This window comes from Artemia franciscana, chromosome 10 (assembly GCF_032884065.1).
Source record: "Artemia franciscana chromosome 10, ASM3288406v1, whole genome shotgun sequence".
Lineage (NCBI taxonomy): Eukaryota > Metazoa > Arthropoda > Branchiopoda > Anostraca > Artemiidae > Artemia > Artemia franciscana.
Window position 1 is genome coordinate 23,227,282 of NC_088872.1, and position 18,588 is coordinate 23,245,869.

The 18,588-nt window shown below is 35.7% G+C and overlaps 1 protein-coding gene across 1 annotated transcript in view; it reads left to right on the forward strand.

Annotated features, from left to right (window-relative positions):
• LOC136031934 (tetratricopeptide repeat protein 19 homolog, mitochondrial-like) overlaps window positions 1-15,953 on the forward strand; it is a 31,043-nt gene extending 15,090 nt beyond the window's left edge. Inside the window, exons 4-5 of the mRNA XM_065711931.1 lie at window positions 12,011-12,176; window positions 13,638-15,953. Coding sequence (XP_065568003.1) covers window positions 12,011-12,176; window positions 13,638-14,245 — 774 coding nt within the window. The 3' untranslated portion in view covers window positions 14,246-15,953. The remainder of the gene's footprint in view (window positions 1-12,010; window positions 12,177-13,637) is intronic.
• The last annotated feature ends 2,635 nt before the right edge of the window (window positions 15,954-18,588 follow it).

Consider the following 18,588-nt stretch of genomic DNA (forward strand, 5'->3'; position numbering starts at 1 on the left):
ATAAGAGATCTGAGTTACGAGGTTATTCTAAATATGAAATTTCATTAAGATCCGATCACTCCTCCGTAAGTTAACAATACTTTTTAGTTAACAATACTAAATGAGTTACGAGGTTATTCTAAAAATGAAATTTCATTAAGATCTGATCACTCCTTCGTAAGTTAACAATACCTCATTTTTTCTATTTTTTTCAGAATTAACCCTCCTCCCCCAAATGGAGCGGATCTGTTCTGGTTATGTTAATCACGTATCTAGGACTTCTGCCTATTTTTCCCACAAAGTTTCATCCCGATCCCTCCACTCTAAGCGTTTCCCAAGATTTTAGGTTCCCCCCAACTCCGCCCAATGTCACTGGATCCGGCCGGGATTTAAAATAAGAGCTCTGCGACACGATATCCTTCCAAACATCAAAATTCATTAAAATCTGATCAACTGTTCGTAAGTTAAAAATGCTTCAATTTTTCTAATTTTTCCGAATTTACGGGCCCAACACCCCCCCCCCTAGATGGTCAAATCGAGAAAAAGACTATTTCTAATTTAATCTGGTCCGGTCCCTGATACACCTGCCAAATTTCATTGTCCTAGCTTACCTGGACGTGCTTAAAGTAGCAAAACCGGGACCGACAGACAGACGGACACACCGACAGAATTTGCGATTGCTATATGTCACTTGGTTAATTCCAAGTGCCATAAAAAAAGAAAGAAAATAAGGAAGATAAAAAATAATAAATAAATACTTTATAATTTTAAAAAATCCGTTTTAGAAATGGACTCAAATGGGTAAAATAAATTTTTCGGTTCTAAAAGAATACTTTTGATATATATATATATATATATATATATATATATATATATATATATATATATATATATATATATATATAGGCTCATTTTAAATCCTGACCAGATTCGGTGACATTGGAAGGAGTTGGAGGGGGAAACCGGAATTCTTGGAAAACGTGGAATTGAGGCATCTTTATCTTACAAATGGGTGATCAGATCTTAATGAAACTTGATATGTAGAAGGATCTTATGTCTCAGATGCTCCATTTTTAATTCGAATCAAATCCGGGGACATAGGGGGTTGGAGGGGGGAAACAGAAATCATGGAAACCGGAAATCTTGGAAAACCCTTAGAGTGGAGAGATCGGGATGAAACTTGATGGGAAGAATAAGCACTAAGTATAGATATGTGATTGACATAGTCGGAACAGATCCGTTCTCTTTGGAGTAGCTGGGTGGTGATAATTTGGAAAAATTGAGGTATTTTTGACTTAAGAACGGGTGACCGGATCTTAATGAAATTTGATATTTAGAAAGAACTCATGTCTCAGAGCTCTTTATTCAAGTCCCGATCAGATCTGTTGACATTGGGGGGGAGTTTGAGGGGGAAACCGGAAACTTGGGAAACGCTTAGAGTGGAGAAATCGGGATGAAACTTGGTGAGTAGAATAAGCAAATGTCGTAGATACGTGATTGACGTAACCATACTGTATCCGCTCTCTTTGGGGGAGTTAGGGGGTGGTGTTCAGTGCTTTGGCGAGTTTGATGCTTCTGGACGTGCCAGAACGATGAAAATTGGTAGGTGTGTCAGGGAGCTGCACAAATTGACTTGATAAAGTCGTTTTCCCTGATTCGACCATCTGGGGGGCTTAAGGGAGAGGAATAATTAGAAAAAATGAGGTATTTATAACATACGAGTGGGTGATCGGATCTTAATGAATTTTGATATTTAGAAGGCCCTCGTGACTCAGAGCTCTTATTTTAAATCCTGACTGGCGTTAAGCTTCTGGTTTTCCTTTTAAATGAATCTACTTATTCTTAGAATTTTGCTAGAGCTCATACCATATGAGCTCTCGGCTCTTGGGTCTTCCGGCCTCTTCACAAGTGTCATATGAGCTCTTAGCTCTTGTTGACTATTAAAATTAGGTAGAAGATCTGATAGCATATTTTTTAAATTTTTATTTATTTCAATTCTGTTTTTTTCTTTTGAGGCTGAGTTATGATTGCAGGGTAAGATTCCATATTTGAAAATATGAAATCAGCGGCAACTGTATATGAGTTGTCTTATGATGGAAGTACACAGAGATAACAGGCTGGAACCAAGAAGTACGAGTGATTATTCTCCAAGGACTTGGTCTGATACTGACCAGAGTCATTACTATCCAAAATCTTCTGGGATAGGCAGGGGCGTAGCTACAGTACTTTTATGGGGGGGGGGGGCAAGAGAGGGTTCCATTAAAGTGGATGTTATTTAAGTGGTAACGAAGAAAAGTAGTTATTTAACAAACACGCTACTTGGTGAATTTAAAAACACTACGCAATACATTATAAGTAACAGACACACATTAAACAATCATAAATATAATTGCTGGTGCTTGGCTTTTACTAAAAGTGTCAGCAATGAGCTGTTGCAGACTACAGACGACAGCTGCTGTAGTGGGAAAAAGCTTTCGGGTGAGCAAAGGTGAACGTCGCATACACTCGATTTTTTCTGCCCCATTCTCCACTTATACTACAGTACAAATCCCCCTTCACTTCCTCTAACTCCCCCACCAGCACATGATGCTCAATCTCATAATTGAACCAAGCTCTTATTCTAATAGCCCCAGGTATCGCGCTATTCATTTGCTCGCAATTTTAAATGGATTTTCACTCTGTAACATTTAAATGGTTTATTAAAATATTATTTATGATTTTTTATTAAATTATTTTTTTTGTGGGTTTGCCAATTTGTATTAATAGATAGTATTGATATCAGCGGGCCACACAGAGCCGAAACAAAAATTATAGGCAGCGCAATAGTGCTGTGTAAGGAAAGATATAGGATAAGCCAAAGTATTACCACAGATTGTGCTACATGATATTGTGACATATTCCCCACATTTAAATAAGTGACCGTATTTCAAATTTGAAAGCGTTCGAAAAATAAAATTAGAATTATTTACTTATCCGTTAGGCATCGTTTGACAAAGAGTATCCAGAAAATCTGAGCAACTCTTGGCATCATTGTTGCAGAAATCTTGAATTAAGTAAAAGTTGCCAGAGATGCCAATTGGAAGGGTAAATTGACTCCTAGAGTTCAAAAATTACCTTCCACTTTGTATTTTTGTCGAAAAAAAAATGAATTCTATAAAAATTACACTAAACTTTTTTTGTGTAAATCAGGGTATGGGGGATATGAATTCTCGGAGTGCAGTTACACTCAGTATCGTTTTTATCTATATAATTCCCTTCACAAGCGAAGCTCGGTCTACTAGTAAGGTATGATAAAACTGATTACAATAGAAAAAGACAATGGTTTGATACCGCTTATACGTACACACAATTTCTAAATTGTGAGAAAAATATACATATTTTTTTTTTCACTTTGTTATATTCTTTGCAGACATTTCGAACAGTATGCTGATACTGAGATAAAAATGTCCCACACGTAGCACTGGCTTTGTGTGAAATGTGACTAATTTCAGCCATAATTCTTAGCCCATTTATGTAAAAAAAAAATTTGGAGGTGGTTAAAAGACATTTAGAAAAGCGAAAATAGAAAAAGTCAGTATGGTATTATGCATAGTGGCAGTTCTGTATTTATGAGCTAGTAAGTGAATCCGAAACATAAGGATTAGGACGTTATCAGTGCTTATTAGGTGTTTCAATGACAAATAAAAGAATCGGAGTTTCAACTAAATACTGAAAATAAAAATTAAAACAATTAGGGGATTCTTGGAGCGATCCCCCTCTACGAAATTCCATGACCAAACTACAACCGGAGTGACCTATCTAGCTATAGCACGAATATCATTATAAAAAACACTAAGTCTTATTTTCTTTTCCGTTATTTCTTTTTTATTCAAGAAATTATATTCAATGTACATCTACCTCCTTATTCTTCAATGATTCTATTTCTGTCCTATCTGTAGTTATAGATATGTATTCATTTTTGCCTTTGAAAGTTTTAAAACAAGAAAATGTAACCTTGAACTGATAGATTTTAGGAAGTATAAGCTAGAGGCGCCATTTGGGGGGGGGGGTCAGGGGTGGGCAAATGTCCACCCCAGATTTTCCAGGGGGCCCAAGCTTCCACCACAAAGAGCCCTTTGCCGGCCATAATAATCCATTATGTCCAACATAATCCATTCTGTCCAATTGATTTGAAATTACTGCACGCCTATTAACCAAAGAGCGTAATTACTTGACGACCCTTGGGGTAGTTACGCTATTTGCTATTAATTATTGTAAACTTTGAAAGTAGGTAAGATACATAATAAAATTCTCGAGTTCTGTCAAATGCCCATTTCCTAGATGAATACGCGACACGAAGTGAGTCGGGGGGCCCAAGATGGAGTTTATGCCCACCATAAGATTTGGTCCAAATGGGGCCTCTGGTATAAGCACCTTAAATATCAGGGGAAGAGTTGACTTGAGCAAATATGGCGAAATAGGAGGTATAGAACATTTTTCAATTTTACCATTAACTAGGCTAACATTTTTATTTGATAATAAGATTTCAAAGACAGTATATTTTGAAAATTATTAATATAGAACATATTATTAAGTGTAATGGGCCCCTGTTTTTCTCGTTTTCCTATTGTTAAAAACGAGTATGGATTAATTAAGAAAAATTATCAACTCAAATTAAAGAGCAAATTTGACACTTAAAACGAGCTTTTAAACAGTTTTAACGCTACTTAATACATTAATTTTTTCCCAAGTTATTTGGGGGAAATTGCCCCCCTCACCCAACGACGCCACTGGGGATGGGTCATGGGGTGATGGATTTTACTGATTAGCTCACCTTGTTTATATAATGATTTGGGATGTATTAGTAATAAAATCACTTCATAAAAAAAAGCAAACAAGCACGCATCCGTGACTTACGAGTAATTACTTTCCCGGGAATTGGTGTTCTTCTGCGTAACTGGCCAAAATGTTTGGGAGGGAGTAATTGATTTCACCACAGGGCAGGCCATTTTTAACGACCTTTTTGGGCAGTATTGCTGTCAAAATTAATTCATTAAGAAGAAAGAAAATCAACACACATTTGATGGGTTTTTTTCCTGGATAAAATACAAAATACCACATTTTTGTAGATAGGAGCTCAAAACCTCAACAATGGGGCTCTCTAATATGCTGAATCGGATGGTTTGATTATCATTGTGATTACTTGCTATTTCGGAGGTGTTTGCCTCATTTCTTGAAAATTTGTAATTTTATTTGGGCGTTTGATGTGTAATATTAAACTTTGAGTTATATGTATTTGAAATCAGCATAAAAATAAAACATACGTTATTTTTTTTTATTTTTTTTTTTTAGTTTTGGTAACTGTTGGCACGAGTTGCTACTTCAGCTCGTTACCACAAACTGTTATTTTACACCTTATATTCTGCGTTTACATTTTACAATGGAATATAGGTACAATTTCTGATATCTCCTTTCATTCCTTTGATTTGTCTTAATTTCCCTTTGGCAGCTCATTTTTAAATTTGGAGATAGTTTCCCTGGGTGAAATGTCGGGGTGAGTTTTTTAGGGGAAGGGTTCTCTGGGGAGGAAATTTTTCCGTGGGGTGTAACTTTTTAGAGAGTTTAGAAGGATTTGTATTTCAGGGGGAGGGCACGCGTCGGCCCCTAAGAAGGGCAGCAACTAGCAAGAAAGACAAGGCCCGAGCAAACATTCTTTTTAAGACTTTGAAAATGCGGTATTACAGCACATTCTAAATTTATCTGAATTATCAAATAAGGTTTCCGTTGCTATTATTGAGGCTCCTAATCTACTCAGGTACGTCCCTTGACAGGCGAATACATGCTATAAAAGTGATTAAAATTTTGTATTAGATATTGTAGAAACAGCACCAGTGCAAAAATTATCTTTACAAATAATTATCGAAAATAAATACACTGAAAGGGTGAAAACAAAGAATTAAGATGAAACGTTAGTAAGTCATATTTTTATTTAATACTCCATCTACAACTAGCCTCATTTAACAGAATTGTTTAACTCATTTTAACAAACAGCACGAGATTTGAATGTTGAGGAGTGGGCTCGGAGATTTGAATGTTGAGGAGGGGCTGTCCCTCCTCAACACCCTTAGGGTAAAAATTAAATTTTGTCCCAATTTTTTAAAAGTGACTCCCGAAACACAAGGGTCGGTTTACTACAACAATAAGAAATTTTTTTAAAGTACTGAAAAAATTTAGCGTAATGAGCGAGGTGTTGGGGGGGGGGGCAACCCCGTCATATAAGTAGTAATTTTTGTTTGTTTTAAGTTTTAATGTTGCTCCTTACTTTCAGTTGAAAAAAAATATTTTGTTTTATTTGATTACAAGACTGAAGCTGTTATTCACCTTTTTCTTATCTGCATAAAATCAATAAATTTTAACACACGGTACTCTCTGTACTCAACCAACATGATTATTGGCAGACGCTAATTAAATTTATGTCTGCAGTAAGTAAGGTGAGAATTATAGAAAATCAAAATCTACTTGGAATCTAGGACTGTCAATTGTAGGGTGGGGAGCAATTTTCCCTCTAGATATTTCGTTACTCTCCCGAAAAATAACTTCTATATTATCTGTGATCAAACCTGTTCTCAGGAATTTTTGTTGCACAAGAACATCAAAACTACTCCACCTATGGACGCCCCTACGAGAAAATTCAAGATAAATAGCACATTTAAAAAGTATACTTCCCATATATTTTTATATACTTTATATAATTAAATTTTTCATTTGTAAGCAATCACTTTCAAACAGGGGCGTAATTCCAGCATTTTTATTTGGGGGGGGGCGCAAGAGGAGGTCCACATCTTTGGAGTCAAGAGAAATAGAATATCTTTCAAGGGAAAGGGGTTTTGGAACTTTTGTGAAAAGTTTTAGCCTAAAAATGTTTTTAAGATGCCTAAAAACTTTTTTTGGGAAGTTATTTTATAATGGATATTGAATTTCACTCTCTTTCCATTTCCTCCAACTCCCACACTCGTCGGAGGATACCAAATCTCGCAGTTAAACCACGTGCTATTCCAACAGCCCCGTGTATTACGTCATTTGGTTTCATGTAATTTGAAAACGGTGTCTTAGCAAATTCGAAAGTACACCCTTTAAATCGCAAGGTGTGAACCTTGCATCTTTTTTATAGATCGGATTCTATAAAGCCGTCATGAAGTTCCAATATGACAACCTAAAAGTGCAATTAGGGTGACTTTTCTGGATTAGGAAGGCCGAGCCGGGCCGGGCCGGACACATGAACATCTTAGAGAGCTAATTATGGACCTGTTTATTAAATAATCGTTTTATAAATTCAACTTAATAAGGCAATCATAAAGTGCCATATGACAGCCAAAACGTGTACTTTTGTTAAAAAGACTTTTTTATATAATATTTATCTTAAATATTTAATGTGTTTTTTCATTTAATTTCACGGTTGAAACATGAGTTATGCCTAGCAAAATACACGGGAATACATAATTATGGCTATATATTTGCAAAGTAGGGATTGGGGGCTGTGGGTAAAGTATTGTGGTGTTACAGTCAAAATGTGTTAACTACAATTATTCTACACGTTATGAAGTAATTAAGAATTTTTTTTTTACATTATACATTTTACCTTCTCAAGACCCCCAATTCTAGACTTGTACCAAATCTAGGGAGTGGGGTAATTTTGTTTCTTCATCTGCTTTCAACGAAAAGACCAAATAAAAAGGTATTTTTGAAATCAAGGGATAGTGGAAATTCAGAAGGGAAATACTCCCACCCCCCTGATTGACACCACTGGAACTAGTTACAATAGCAACTAAAGAGTTATTCAGTACCCGGAATTTGGTTTCTTAGAGCTGTGTAGGTCTGAATCCCCTTAGCACAAACCTATGATATAGCCTTGATCCGGTATCGAGTAATTACTTAATCTAGCTAAAAAACGGAAAATTAACGTACCATATTCTAATTCAGATATAAAAAACTATCGAACTTTTTTCTCGCTATAATGTATTTTAAACACTGGACCTCCCAACAAAATGCTTGGAATTTAGAGCAAAATTCTCCCTGGTTGATGTTACGCTGAGCTTGTATATGAAGTAGATGACCTATTTGCTTGATGATAAGGTTTCAAAGGCGGTATATTTGCGTGAATATTACTTGCTCACCCTTATTAGGACTTATGAATTGTACTCGCTCACCCAAGAACTAATTTAGCTCTGTTAATGCACACGGCTTGCTTATGGTTTCTGCAATTGTATGGGGCTTTTTTTTTGCAACTTCTAGAGTAATTTCATATGATGCCTCGACTATAGCTAGGTTTTGTTTTTGAAACGTAACAATCAAATCAAACATTTGTTTCTTCAAGGCAGACTCACGTCGTTTGAAGAAGTCTAAATGTTTTCCAATGTGATTGTGATGCTTTGTCACTAAGTGACCTTTGAGGGCACATTGCATGAATTAATGCGTAAGCATAATTATCCCATTTTTCTGTAGTTTTAATTCATAGGATGGTAAATCTGCAATTTTAATCAGATTAAGAAATTCTGGCGTGAATTCCATACCCCATTCCCGTTTGCTTTTCTTAGAATTATGGCTTTTATACGATTTGTATTCCTCTGGGAAACGATGAGCAATCTGTTCTTTTGTCTTTCGTTTCTGATGGTTTGATGGAATGGGAGTTCTTTAGTCAGCGACGCGAGAATGACACGTTCCTTCATTCCGTCGTAATTTCGATTCGCAAAGCAATTTCCGAATGCTTTTGGATTAAATTACCGTTGAAAACTATATCCTCAGTTGATTTCATTTTCGTGAAAATTAATATTTTATATTTGCCTAAGTGTTTCTTCATGGTGACTGGATACTCCCCTCTTTTCCTGCGGGAAATTCTGCAAATCAAATTGTAATATACTTTTGAAAATATTTAGCACATACAAAGTAAAAGAAAATAAGGAGAAATTTTATGAACACAGTGAAGGCAGCCTAAGCAAATATATAACCTACATCCGTCATAAACGAAATATAAAACAAATAAAGAGAAAACACCTATTCAAAAAATCATGGATTAAAAAATTTTCGACTATAATTAAAAAAAAAATTGAAAGAGTCCTAACTTCCTTACATCGCTAGATTCAGCCACAGCTCGCTACTAGCACTGTCTCGACACGATCGCCCCTTGTTAAAATTAAATAAAAAAAACAAGTTTTTTTGACGGAAAGTAAGGAGCGACATTAAAACTTAAAACGAACAGAAATTACTCCGTATATGAAAGGGGATTTTCCTCCTCAACGCCTCACTATTTACGCTAAAGTTTGACCCTTTCTCTTAACTCTACTTTTTAAAGCAGTAAGAATCTTTAGCGTAAAGAGCGGGGCGTTGAGGAGGAAAAGCCCCTTACATATACGGAGTAATTTTCCTCCTCAACGCCTCGCTCTTTACGCTAAAGTTTGACCCTTTCTCTTAACTCTACTTTTTAAAGCAGTAAGAAACTTTAGCGTAAAGAGCGGGGCGTTGAGGAGGAAAAGCCCCTTTCATATACGGAGTAATTTTCCTCCTCAACGCCTCGCTCTTTACGCTAAAGTTTGACCCTTTCTCTTAACTCCACTTTTTAAAACAGTAAGAAACTTTAGCGTAAAGAGTGGGGCGTTGAGGAGGAAAAGCCCCTTTCATATACGGAGTAATTTCTGTTCGTTTTAAGTTTTAATGTCGCTCCTTACTTTCCGTTAAAAAACTTGTTTTTTATTATTTAATTTCTGGACGTTTTGGAATTAATGCATGTTTTGATCTTGGCTCTCCGCACATAAATAATTAAAACGAAATTTGCATATTAATTAATTGCAATTAATTGGAAGATTTTGGGAAAAAAGGAGCGAGGGAGGAGGCCTAGTTGCCCTCCAATTTTTTGATTACTTAAAAAAGCAACTAGAACTTTTAATTTTTTACAAACATTTTCATTGGTAAAAAATATACGTAACTTACGAATTAACTTACGTAACGAACTTCTATATTCGTATGTTATTATTGCGTATATGAGGGGGTTCAACCCTCGTCGATACCTCGCTCTTTATACTAAAGCTTAGATTTTGTCCCAATTCCTTAAGAATGACCTCTGAATCACAAAGGCCGTAGAATAAATAGTTGAAATAACTAAAAATACTTTAGCGTAAAGAGTGAGGTATAACGAGGAGGTAAACCCCTCATATGCGTAATAATTTTTGTTCGTTTTAAGTTTTAATGCTGCTCCTTACTTTCAGTAGAAAAAACTTTTCATATTTATTTTTTCATTGTTTTTTCAAATAAAGCTAGAAAATCCTGCGCCCCCTTCGTTGAAATTCTCTTCTCCCATGAGAAGTCTCTCCGTGGAAATATCCTCCCACATAACCCCCCTCCCCTCTCAACTCTCCCCCTAAACCAAAAAAATTCCCCTGAAAACGTCTGTAACTTCCCAGTAACCATTACTATATGTAAACACAGGTAAAAGTTTGTAACTTGCAGCCCCTCCCACGGGGACTGCTGGGGAGTAAGTCGTCCCTAAAGACATAGTTATTAGGTTTTTCAACTATGGTGAATAAAATGGCTATCTCAGGATTTTGATCTGGTGACTTTGGGGGAAAATGAGCGTGGAAGGGGGCCTAGGTGCCCTCCATTTTTTGGTCACTTAAAAAGGGCACTAGAACTTTTAATTTCCGTTAGAATGAGCCCTCTCGCAAGATTCTAGGACCACTCAGTTGATACGATCACCCCTGGGAAAAAACAAACAAATAAACACGCATCCGTGATCTGTCTTCTGGCAAAAAGTGTGAAATTCCACATTTTTGTAGATAGGAGCTTGAAACTTCTACAATATGGTTCTCTGATACACTGAATCTGATTGTGTGATTTTCGTTAAGATTGTATGACTTTTAGGGGGTGTTTCCCCCTATTTTCTAAAATGAGGCAAATTTTCTCAGGCTCTTAACTTTTGATGGGTATAACTGACCTTGGTGAAACTTGTATATTTAAAATCAGCATTAATATACATCAGCCTTACTACAGTTCGTTACCACGAACTGTTTGACAGACAAAGGAAAATACACGCATGCATGACCGTCCTTCCGGGTAAAAATATGGAATTTTGGATTCTCGGGGAATTCATAGGGTTAAAATTTCTGCTGTAGGGGTTTCAAATGTTTTGAATTTGATGATTTAATTTAATCCAAGTCACCCCCTTTTTGAAACATTGTGCATATTTATATTTGGAATATATTTTTCTGTACGTTTTGCATCAGATTATTTATAGTTGGAAAATTATTTGACAAAACTTTAGGTTGCGATGACCAAAATCTTTTTCTGTTTTCGTAATTACTGCAACAGGTGGTTAATATATGAGCTACTCTGCTCTAAAGCCAAATACAATTACTCTGCTAAACAAACGGCTAGAAAAGAGATACATTTTTCTTATTTTTTGTCACCATGCTGCTAAGGCCTTACTTCTCTGGTAAAACACCATACAACTAAGTTTCAACTCTCAGGCGTGGATCTAAAACTAGTTTAAATTAAATTTGGGCCACTCGGTTTTTCCATTCCTTTAAGTATTTATGACCCCCCCCCCTCCCACATCAGTCAACAATATTCAGCTATGAAAAACAATTGCTTGGTGTTAACAACAGGTACCCGATGTGAATAATCCTCGCTATACATTCATTAGCTTTCTGACCCTCATAATATTTTGTTTTGTTTTCTTTTTTTTATGATGTCTGACAGGCTGTGTTCCGAGTTTAGATAATATTGTACATGTTACTCTCTGGTTGAACAGTTTTACGAAGTTTCTTTCGAAGCTTGAGCTTACAGATCAATGATTGAAAGAAATATGCCATAAATTTCGCACAGTTTTCTTCTATAACAATGTGATAAGCCAATCAAGTTTTTTATGCTAAAATTCAAAACAACAGCGTCTCTGAACAATATATGTTTCTGTGTGTCGTTACTACAAACACATTACTTACTGAGTACTTTTTCTTAATTTAGAATTTTCGGAAGAACAATAAAGATTTTCATGTTATTTCAGAAAGGAGATGCAATTAAAGCAGAGAAACTGTTGCACGTTGCTTTGAAAACAGCGCAGGACTTGCATGACAAGAATGGTATTACGTTTATTTACGATCTGATGGCTAACATCGCTTTTGATACGCATAATTATCGAAAAGCAGAAAAGATATTCAGAGACTTGATCGGTAAGTATTTTGAAGATCAATAAATTTATTACTATCACTACTACTACTATGCAGCACCTAGCCGCCTGAGGCCAACACAGCTGTACATGCTCCTCCTCCATCCCAATCTATTAAAAGCCTCCGTCTTTACACCCTGCCGGTAAGTTTCCGTTTTCCTTAAACCTTTACTTACGACATCCTCCCACCACAACGGGGGATGACCTACTTTTCGTTTCGCCTTAGACGGTTGACCGAAAAGGACAATCCTTGGCAATCTGTCATCCTTCATCCACAAAACGTGCTCTAGCCATCTCAACCTTTCTTTCATTATAGCCGTGGAAAGCGGGATAAATTTATTGAATATTCTAAAGCCTAAAAAAGAAGAGAAATATATTAATTTGGAACCTAGTTCGAGATAAGTTTTTAACAAACCAATGTTTCTAATGTAAATAAGCATGGACAGTAGATTATTATATGACGATGAAAACGTAAAAAAGAATTCGTATGAATGATTATAAGTGTAGAGGTGCTGTTCATATGATATGAGTATCTGTAATTCATGACTTCTACAAATCTGCTATCCTAACTATTTTCTGTTATTTTTCTTGTTTAAAACCGTCTCGCTAGAAATACTGTTATGCCTTAAAAATTGCGTTAACAATTTTCTCACACAGATTTTAAAGTTACTATGATTGTCATGATTATTTCATTCTAGTCCAAACATACCAACTATTGTAGTTTGAAATGTATTTTGTCTAAGTTTTAGCTTATAAATCTCGAAACTGGTTTTACTGCCTATCTTCGTCAGGAAAACATGTAAGGAGAACGGACAATCTTTAAAAATTGAGTTTAAAGCTGTATTTATAAAAATGTGCCCATTGGTACCTAAATAGAGGGACTGAAAATATCAGAAAATTCATCTTTGATAAACGGAGTTCAAGGATGGTTTTAGCTTATAGACGAATACACTTAACGTTTTTTTTTAGGGAAATCAGTGTTTGAGGTGTGTAGGGTAAGGGAGAGGGTCGAAATATCTGATGGTTTTTTTTTGGGCGCTTCAGTGACGATTACTTCACGTCAGATTGACACTCTGGAAGCTTAACTATTAACTCTATAGTCAAAACACCAAACATTTGTATTTGAATTACTATATCTTTCTTGGAAATGTCCGTATTTCTGAGCGTTTCCACTTCTGGCTCCATTGAAAGGTAGCTTGCCTCTCTTCTTTACGCCTATATCCAAAAATCAAGACAATGTCTTTTTAAAGGAATTTGGTAGTATTTAATACCCAAGTATTTAAAGTGTTTGATTTGTTATTATTTGAATAAAATCTTTTTGTCCTTGTTCTAAATTTTCTTCAGTTGTAATAACTACTTTTGTTGATAGACTGTTTGCATTTGTGATATGTCTGTTTTTGTACAGCTAGATAGTATATTCTTTTCCCGCTCGCATTAATATCTAAATGTTTATCCTATTTTTTAGGCCGACTTATAGGAGATGGCGTTGACCCAGACCATAACAAAATCGTCCATGTCAGCGCAAAATTAGCCAGTATCTATGGCATGCTAGAAGAAAATGAAAAAGCAGAACAAGGCTTTCAATTTTGCATTGATACCATGAATAAAAAGATTGCCAAGGGAGCTAGCGATGAAGATACTCTTTTATTAACTGGTCTATGTTTAGATTGGTATGCTCGTTATTTGATGGGGCATATGAAGCTTGACGAAGCTAGTGCTAATTTCCAGAAAGCTTTTGAGCTTTGCAGTAAAGTGCATGGACTGCAGCATGATCAATCATTAGTGCTATTGAATGACATGGCTTCCGTTCTTGCTTTGAAAGGCAATGCTGCTGCAGCTGAAGAAAAAATGAAAGATGTGATTTCAATTGGTGAAAAAATTCAGTCAGAACACATGCCTGCTTTCTATGTCAATCTGGGCAGTATCTACATGCAAAATAAGTCTTACGAAAAATCCAGGGATGCTTGTGCAAAAGGGGTCAATCTGGCGAAGAAAATGGATAACAAAGAATATATTGAGGAAGCTGAGACCTGTCTTGAAGAGCTGAGAAAGGCAATGCGGCTGACGCATTGACGATGTGAGGGAAACGCGTGAGATATTGATGGATTTGGATTTTTTTTTTCTTTATTTTATGAACTGTGATGTGTTAGCTTCGAAATCAGCCACAGAATCGTTTTTTTTACGTTTTCTTTTTACTTTTTTTTTTTTTTTTTTTTTTTTTTTTTTGACGAATTTTGGTAAGATAGGCTTTTACTCGCTGCTAGGATTTTGCTTGCCGATTACTTTACTAGCCACAATTTCATTCAAGAACAGATTAGTGGTGCTTTTTATAGGGGTATTAGGTGGGAGGGACACATTTTTCATTTTTTATCCCCAAAATTTTTTAGAAAGAGTGTAAAGGGAAAACGGCACAAAAAACATGTATGGGTGCCATCTCGGTATATGAGCTATTTGCTTAGTGTATAGATAGAAATAGATACTGTCTACCATGATTAACAAAGCCGTCTACTGTAATGTTTACTAACACAAACACAAAAAAAAATGCTTAATATAGTGTTATTTGCTATTTATCGTATTTTGAGGTCTTCGGTGTTACAGAATCAATGCATTTGATGAGGCACATTTACCTTTTACTCAAAAGCTACCTGAATTTTCTTTTACTCCATCTAGCAGCATGCTAATTTTTGATGGATGTTTATTACTTAGATATTAATATTATGCTGCACATCAATTTTGTGCAGAATAATGTGAGTAAAGCTACTGTACTGTATCCACAATTTGATGCTGTTTATAGCAATCCTTTTTTCTTTAACTTATTGTCAATCTTTTTCCACTTTATTCATCTCGCTACTAAATTTATGGCAATCATTTTGTATCCGAACAATAATCACTTCTGAAATGCAAAACACAATCTGAGGTTTACAAACGGACAATTTTGTTGCCTTTTCACCAGTTGCCTCAGATGAATTCAATGCTACTGGTAAACTAGGTTTAAAAAGAAACCTACTTTGTAACCGTCATCAGAAACTGATAAGTTTTTGTGATTACATAAGATAGTTGTGAAAGCTGTGCAGCCAGTGTTGATAGCGAAATAGGGGACTTGTTGAACTTAATGTACATGCTGGTACTGAGCTAGGATATGGTTAGCTCTTGAATGAAATTAAAGGACAGTAAATCACCAGAAAACCAAAAAGTTTTTTTTTCTGATTGGTATTAAAGACTAAGTGTCAGTTTGCGTTCTAAAGCAGGCACTCTGACCAGCAAGTACTGAAAAATAAGTTTTATAATCAGGGTATCTTGGCGCAAAATATATCTTTTTTGTGAACTACGAGGAACAATTTTTAGACCTCTCCCCCTCTCATCTTTACAAGCCTTGACTGTTTGACTTCTGCTCCAAAATCTTGAATACTCGAGGATTTTCTTTCTTTTTCTTCAGAATTATGAACTATGCTCTAAGTTCGTAGCTCTGTGGAATATATTGTGACGTTACTTCCATGAGATATCAGTGCTGACTTCCAATTTCATCAATTGTTCGAGTATCAACTGATGTTAGTGTAGAAAAATACTCGACGCTTCTGTGGCTAGTTGATGTAAATAGTTTAGATACTTTTTAGAACCAAATCCTTTCTCTACTCTCCCCTCATTCATTTCTTTCTTTTTTGGCTAAATTAGTACCTGTGTTTCTTCTTTTCTTTTTTTCTTTTTTTGAGGCTTTCGTATTCGATTTTCAATTTTATCTTTTGTATTAGGTATTTTCTAGGTAATAAAAGTTTGTTCTCTATCGGAAGCATTTGTCATTGTGCATGTGCGAAGGCGGGGTCATGAATCTTGTGTGGTTTTAGATCTGTCCATAGGTAAGCATAATTGTAACTAGTAAGATCACCAGCTTCTCAATTATCCTAGTGACTTTAAAAAAAGGGCTGCCGTTTAGCCATCCTTAGTGCTGCATAATTATGATTTGCATTAATTCGTGATTAATATTTACTTTGATTCATGAAATGTTGCAGCAGTATTTAGTTACGTTAACTCAATGATCATACGTGATAATGCTAGATGGCAGGAGATATGTTTTTCATGGCGTGTTTGAAGGATCGGTAAAATTTTCAGTTTTAAGAACCTGTATTGTGCACACTAAAAATAATACTTTTGCTTCGAAAAATCGATTTCGCTTTTCGGGAAATGCGCAAATACGTACATAGCTAAATCAACCTCAATCTTTGTCCCATTATCACCTTGTGTTGGTATCGACATTTATTCCCTCCATGACTGTCCCATGGGGTGGGACCATATCAGAAAATGTACGAATATTCCATTCAGTTTTTGTTTGTGTTCAGCTTATTGGGTTCAACTAAACAAAATGATTCTTCTGGCCTGTGAACTACTATTATAATTTCGTGATGTTGATTTGCTAATTGAGATTATGAATATCCGTCAATTCGATTTTCGGTTACCCGCTAAATAGATGTAATATTTTCCAACTAAAATAAGTTTCAATTGTCCCTGATATCGTCCTGATATCGTCCCGATATTAGTACTGTTAACCTGATCTATGATTTTTTAAATAACAGAACATTTGTTGTCCAAATTGGTAATTGTAGGAGCCACAGTCACCCTATTAGAGAAGGCTTACCCCAGGGAGCCATCTTTAGTCCTCTACTGTTTAATCTATATGTATCTGAGTTCTATTATAAACTATGAATCTTCAGTGAAGTAATTGGGAATTGTTTTTGATTCCAAATTAAGATGGCATGATCACATCAAATCACTCAAGAAGAATAAAATCCAGAAACTGAACCTACTTAAACGACTTGCTAATTCCAAATGGGGTTCATCACCTAAAACAATGATAGATTTTTATAAAGTTTATATAAGAGCAAAAATGGAATATGGCATTCGATTTTTTGCTAATAGCTCGCCACAGATTTTTAACATGCTAGAGTCATTGCAAAATTCTGCAATCCGTATTGCTATGGGATTTCATAAGCGTACTCCAATAATTAAAATGATAAACCTGCCAGGGATCACCTCTTTGCAAGAAAGAGCTTTGCTTCAGAGAAGAAGATATTTCGCCAGAATACAAGCATATGGTAAATCAAAATTATGCATACCAGAAAATCTTATAAAATAACCCACCCTTTATGATTTCGGTATCATCTTCCTGGAATCTTTTTGTAAAGGAGTTTCCAGAGTGATCTTCTCAGTGGATGGATACTTTTCCCTTTGTGGATTCCCCACCATGGGAGATGGCCCACCATGGGAGATGGCCCATATTGAGTGTCATAAGAGTATGCTAAAAAAAGAATAAATCCTGCTATTTAGCCAAGGAAGTCGAGATAATTTTCGAAAATTATGTGAATGCCCATTTTCCCAATTATATGCATGTTTACACTGATGGTTCTGTTAAAGGTTCTAAAGCCGGGGCAGCTGTCTGTATCCCTGATCTAAACCTGAATGTTTTTGCCCCCCACTTCCAATTAATTCATCAGTACTTTCGGCTGAATTATTTGCAGTTCGACTTGCATAAGATGCTTTAAGTGAGCTTGGTACCTCTTCAAGAAATGTCTTGTTCCTGTCAGATTCCGTTTCATCAATTCATCTTCTCAGCCAGATAAATTATCAAGCTGATGATTATGACCTGAAAAATATACGTCAAAAGATTGGATATCTGTTCTCAATGGGATGTGGTATTGCATTCCTTCACATTCCTAGCCATAAAGAAATCAAATATAATGAAATGGCAGATAATTTGGCAAATAAGGCTGCTGAGATCCCTCCGGCAAGAAATTTGAGGACAATGAATTACAGAGATGTTGTTAGACCCAGAACAAATATTACTTACCAGTGATGTTTGTACCCTCCTATTTTAGGAATACCTATACTGTACCCTAACTATTTTACTTAACGCTGATCTTTTTAAATGGGGAATTCACCACACCCCACTATGTAGAAATTGCTGCCAGACGTTGGAAAACGCTCAACATGTGCTATTTGATTGCATCCCATGAGATAATGATTCCAGGAGACTGTGGAATTACTGCCATCAATTAAAGATCCCCTTAAATTTGATGCTCTCATGAATTGCTCCCTGTCACATCAATTAGGAGCTATATTTATAGGTTGATGATGTCAATCCTGAAAAGACGCCATTATTACTACCAGCACGTTGCTTGTTATCAACCGGCAGATTTTTTTTCTAGGAATATTGCCAGAAGCTTTCAATAATCAACGAAAGTATTCCTGTAATATCTAAGAGGTGAATGGACATCCTGCTGATCCACAGACCTCATAAACATATGAAGAAGCATATTACCTATTTAAAACAGTTTTATTCTTTTGGAGAACATTTATACATTTAGCTCTTTACGCTAAAGTTTGACTCTGTCTATCAATTCTTCTTTTTAAAACAGTAAAAAACT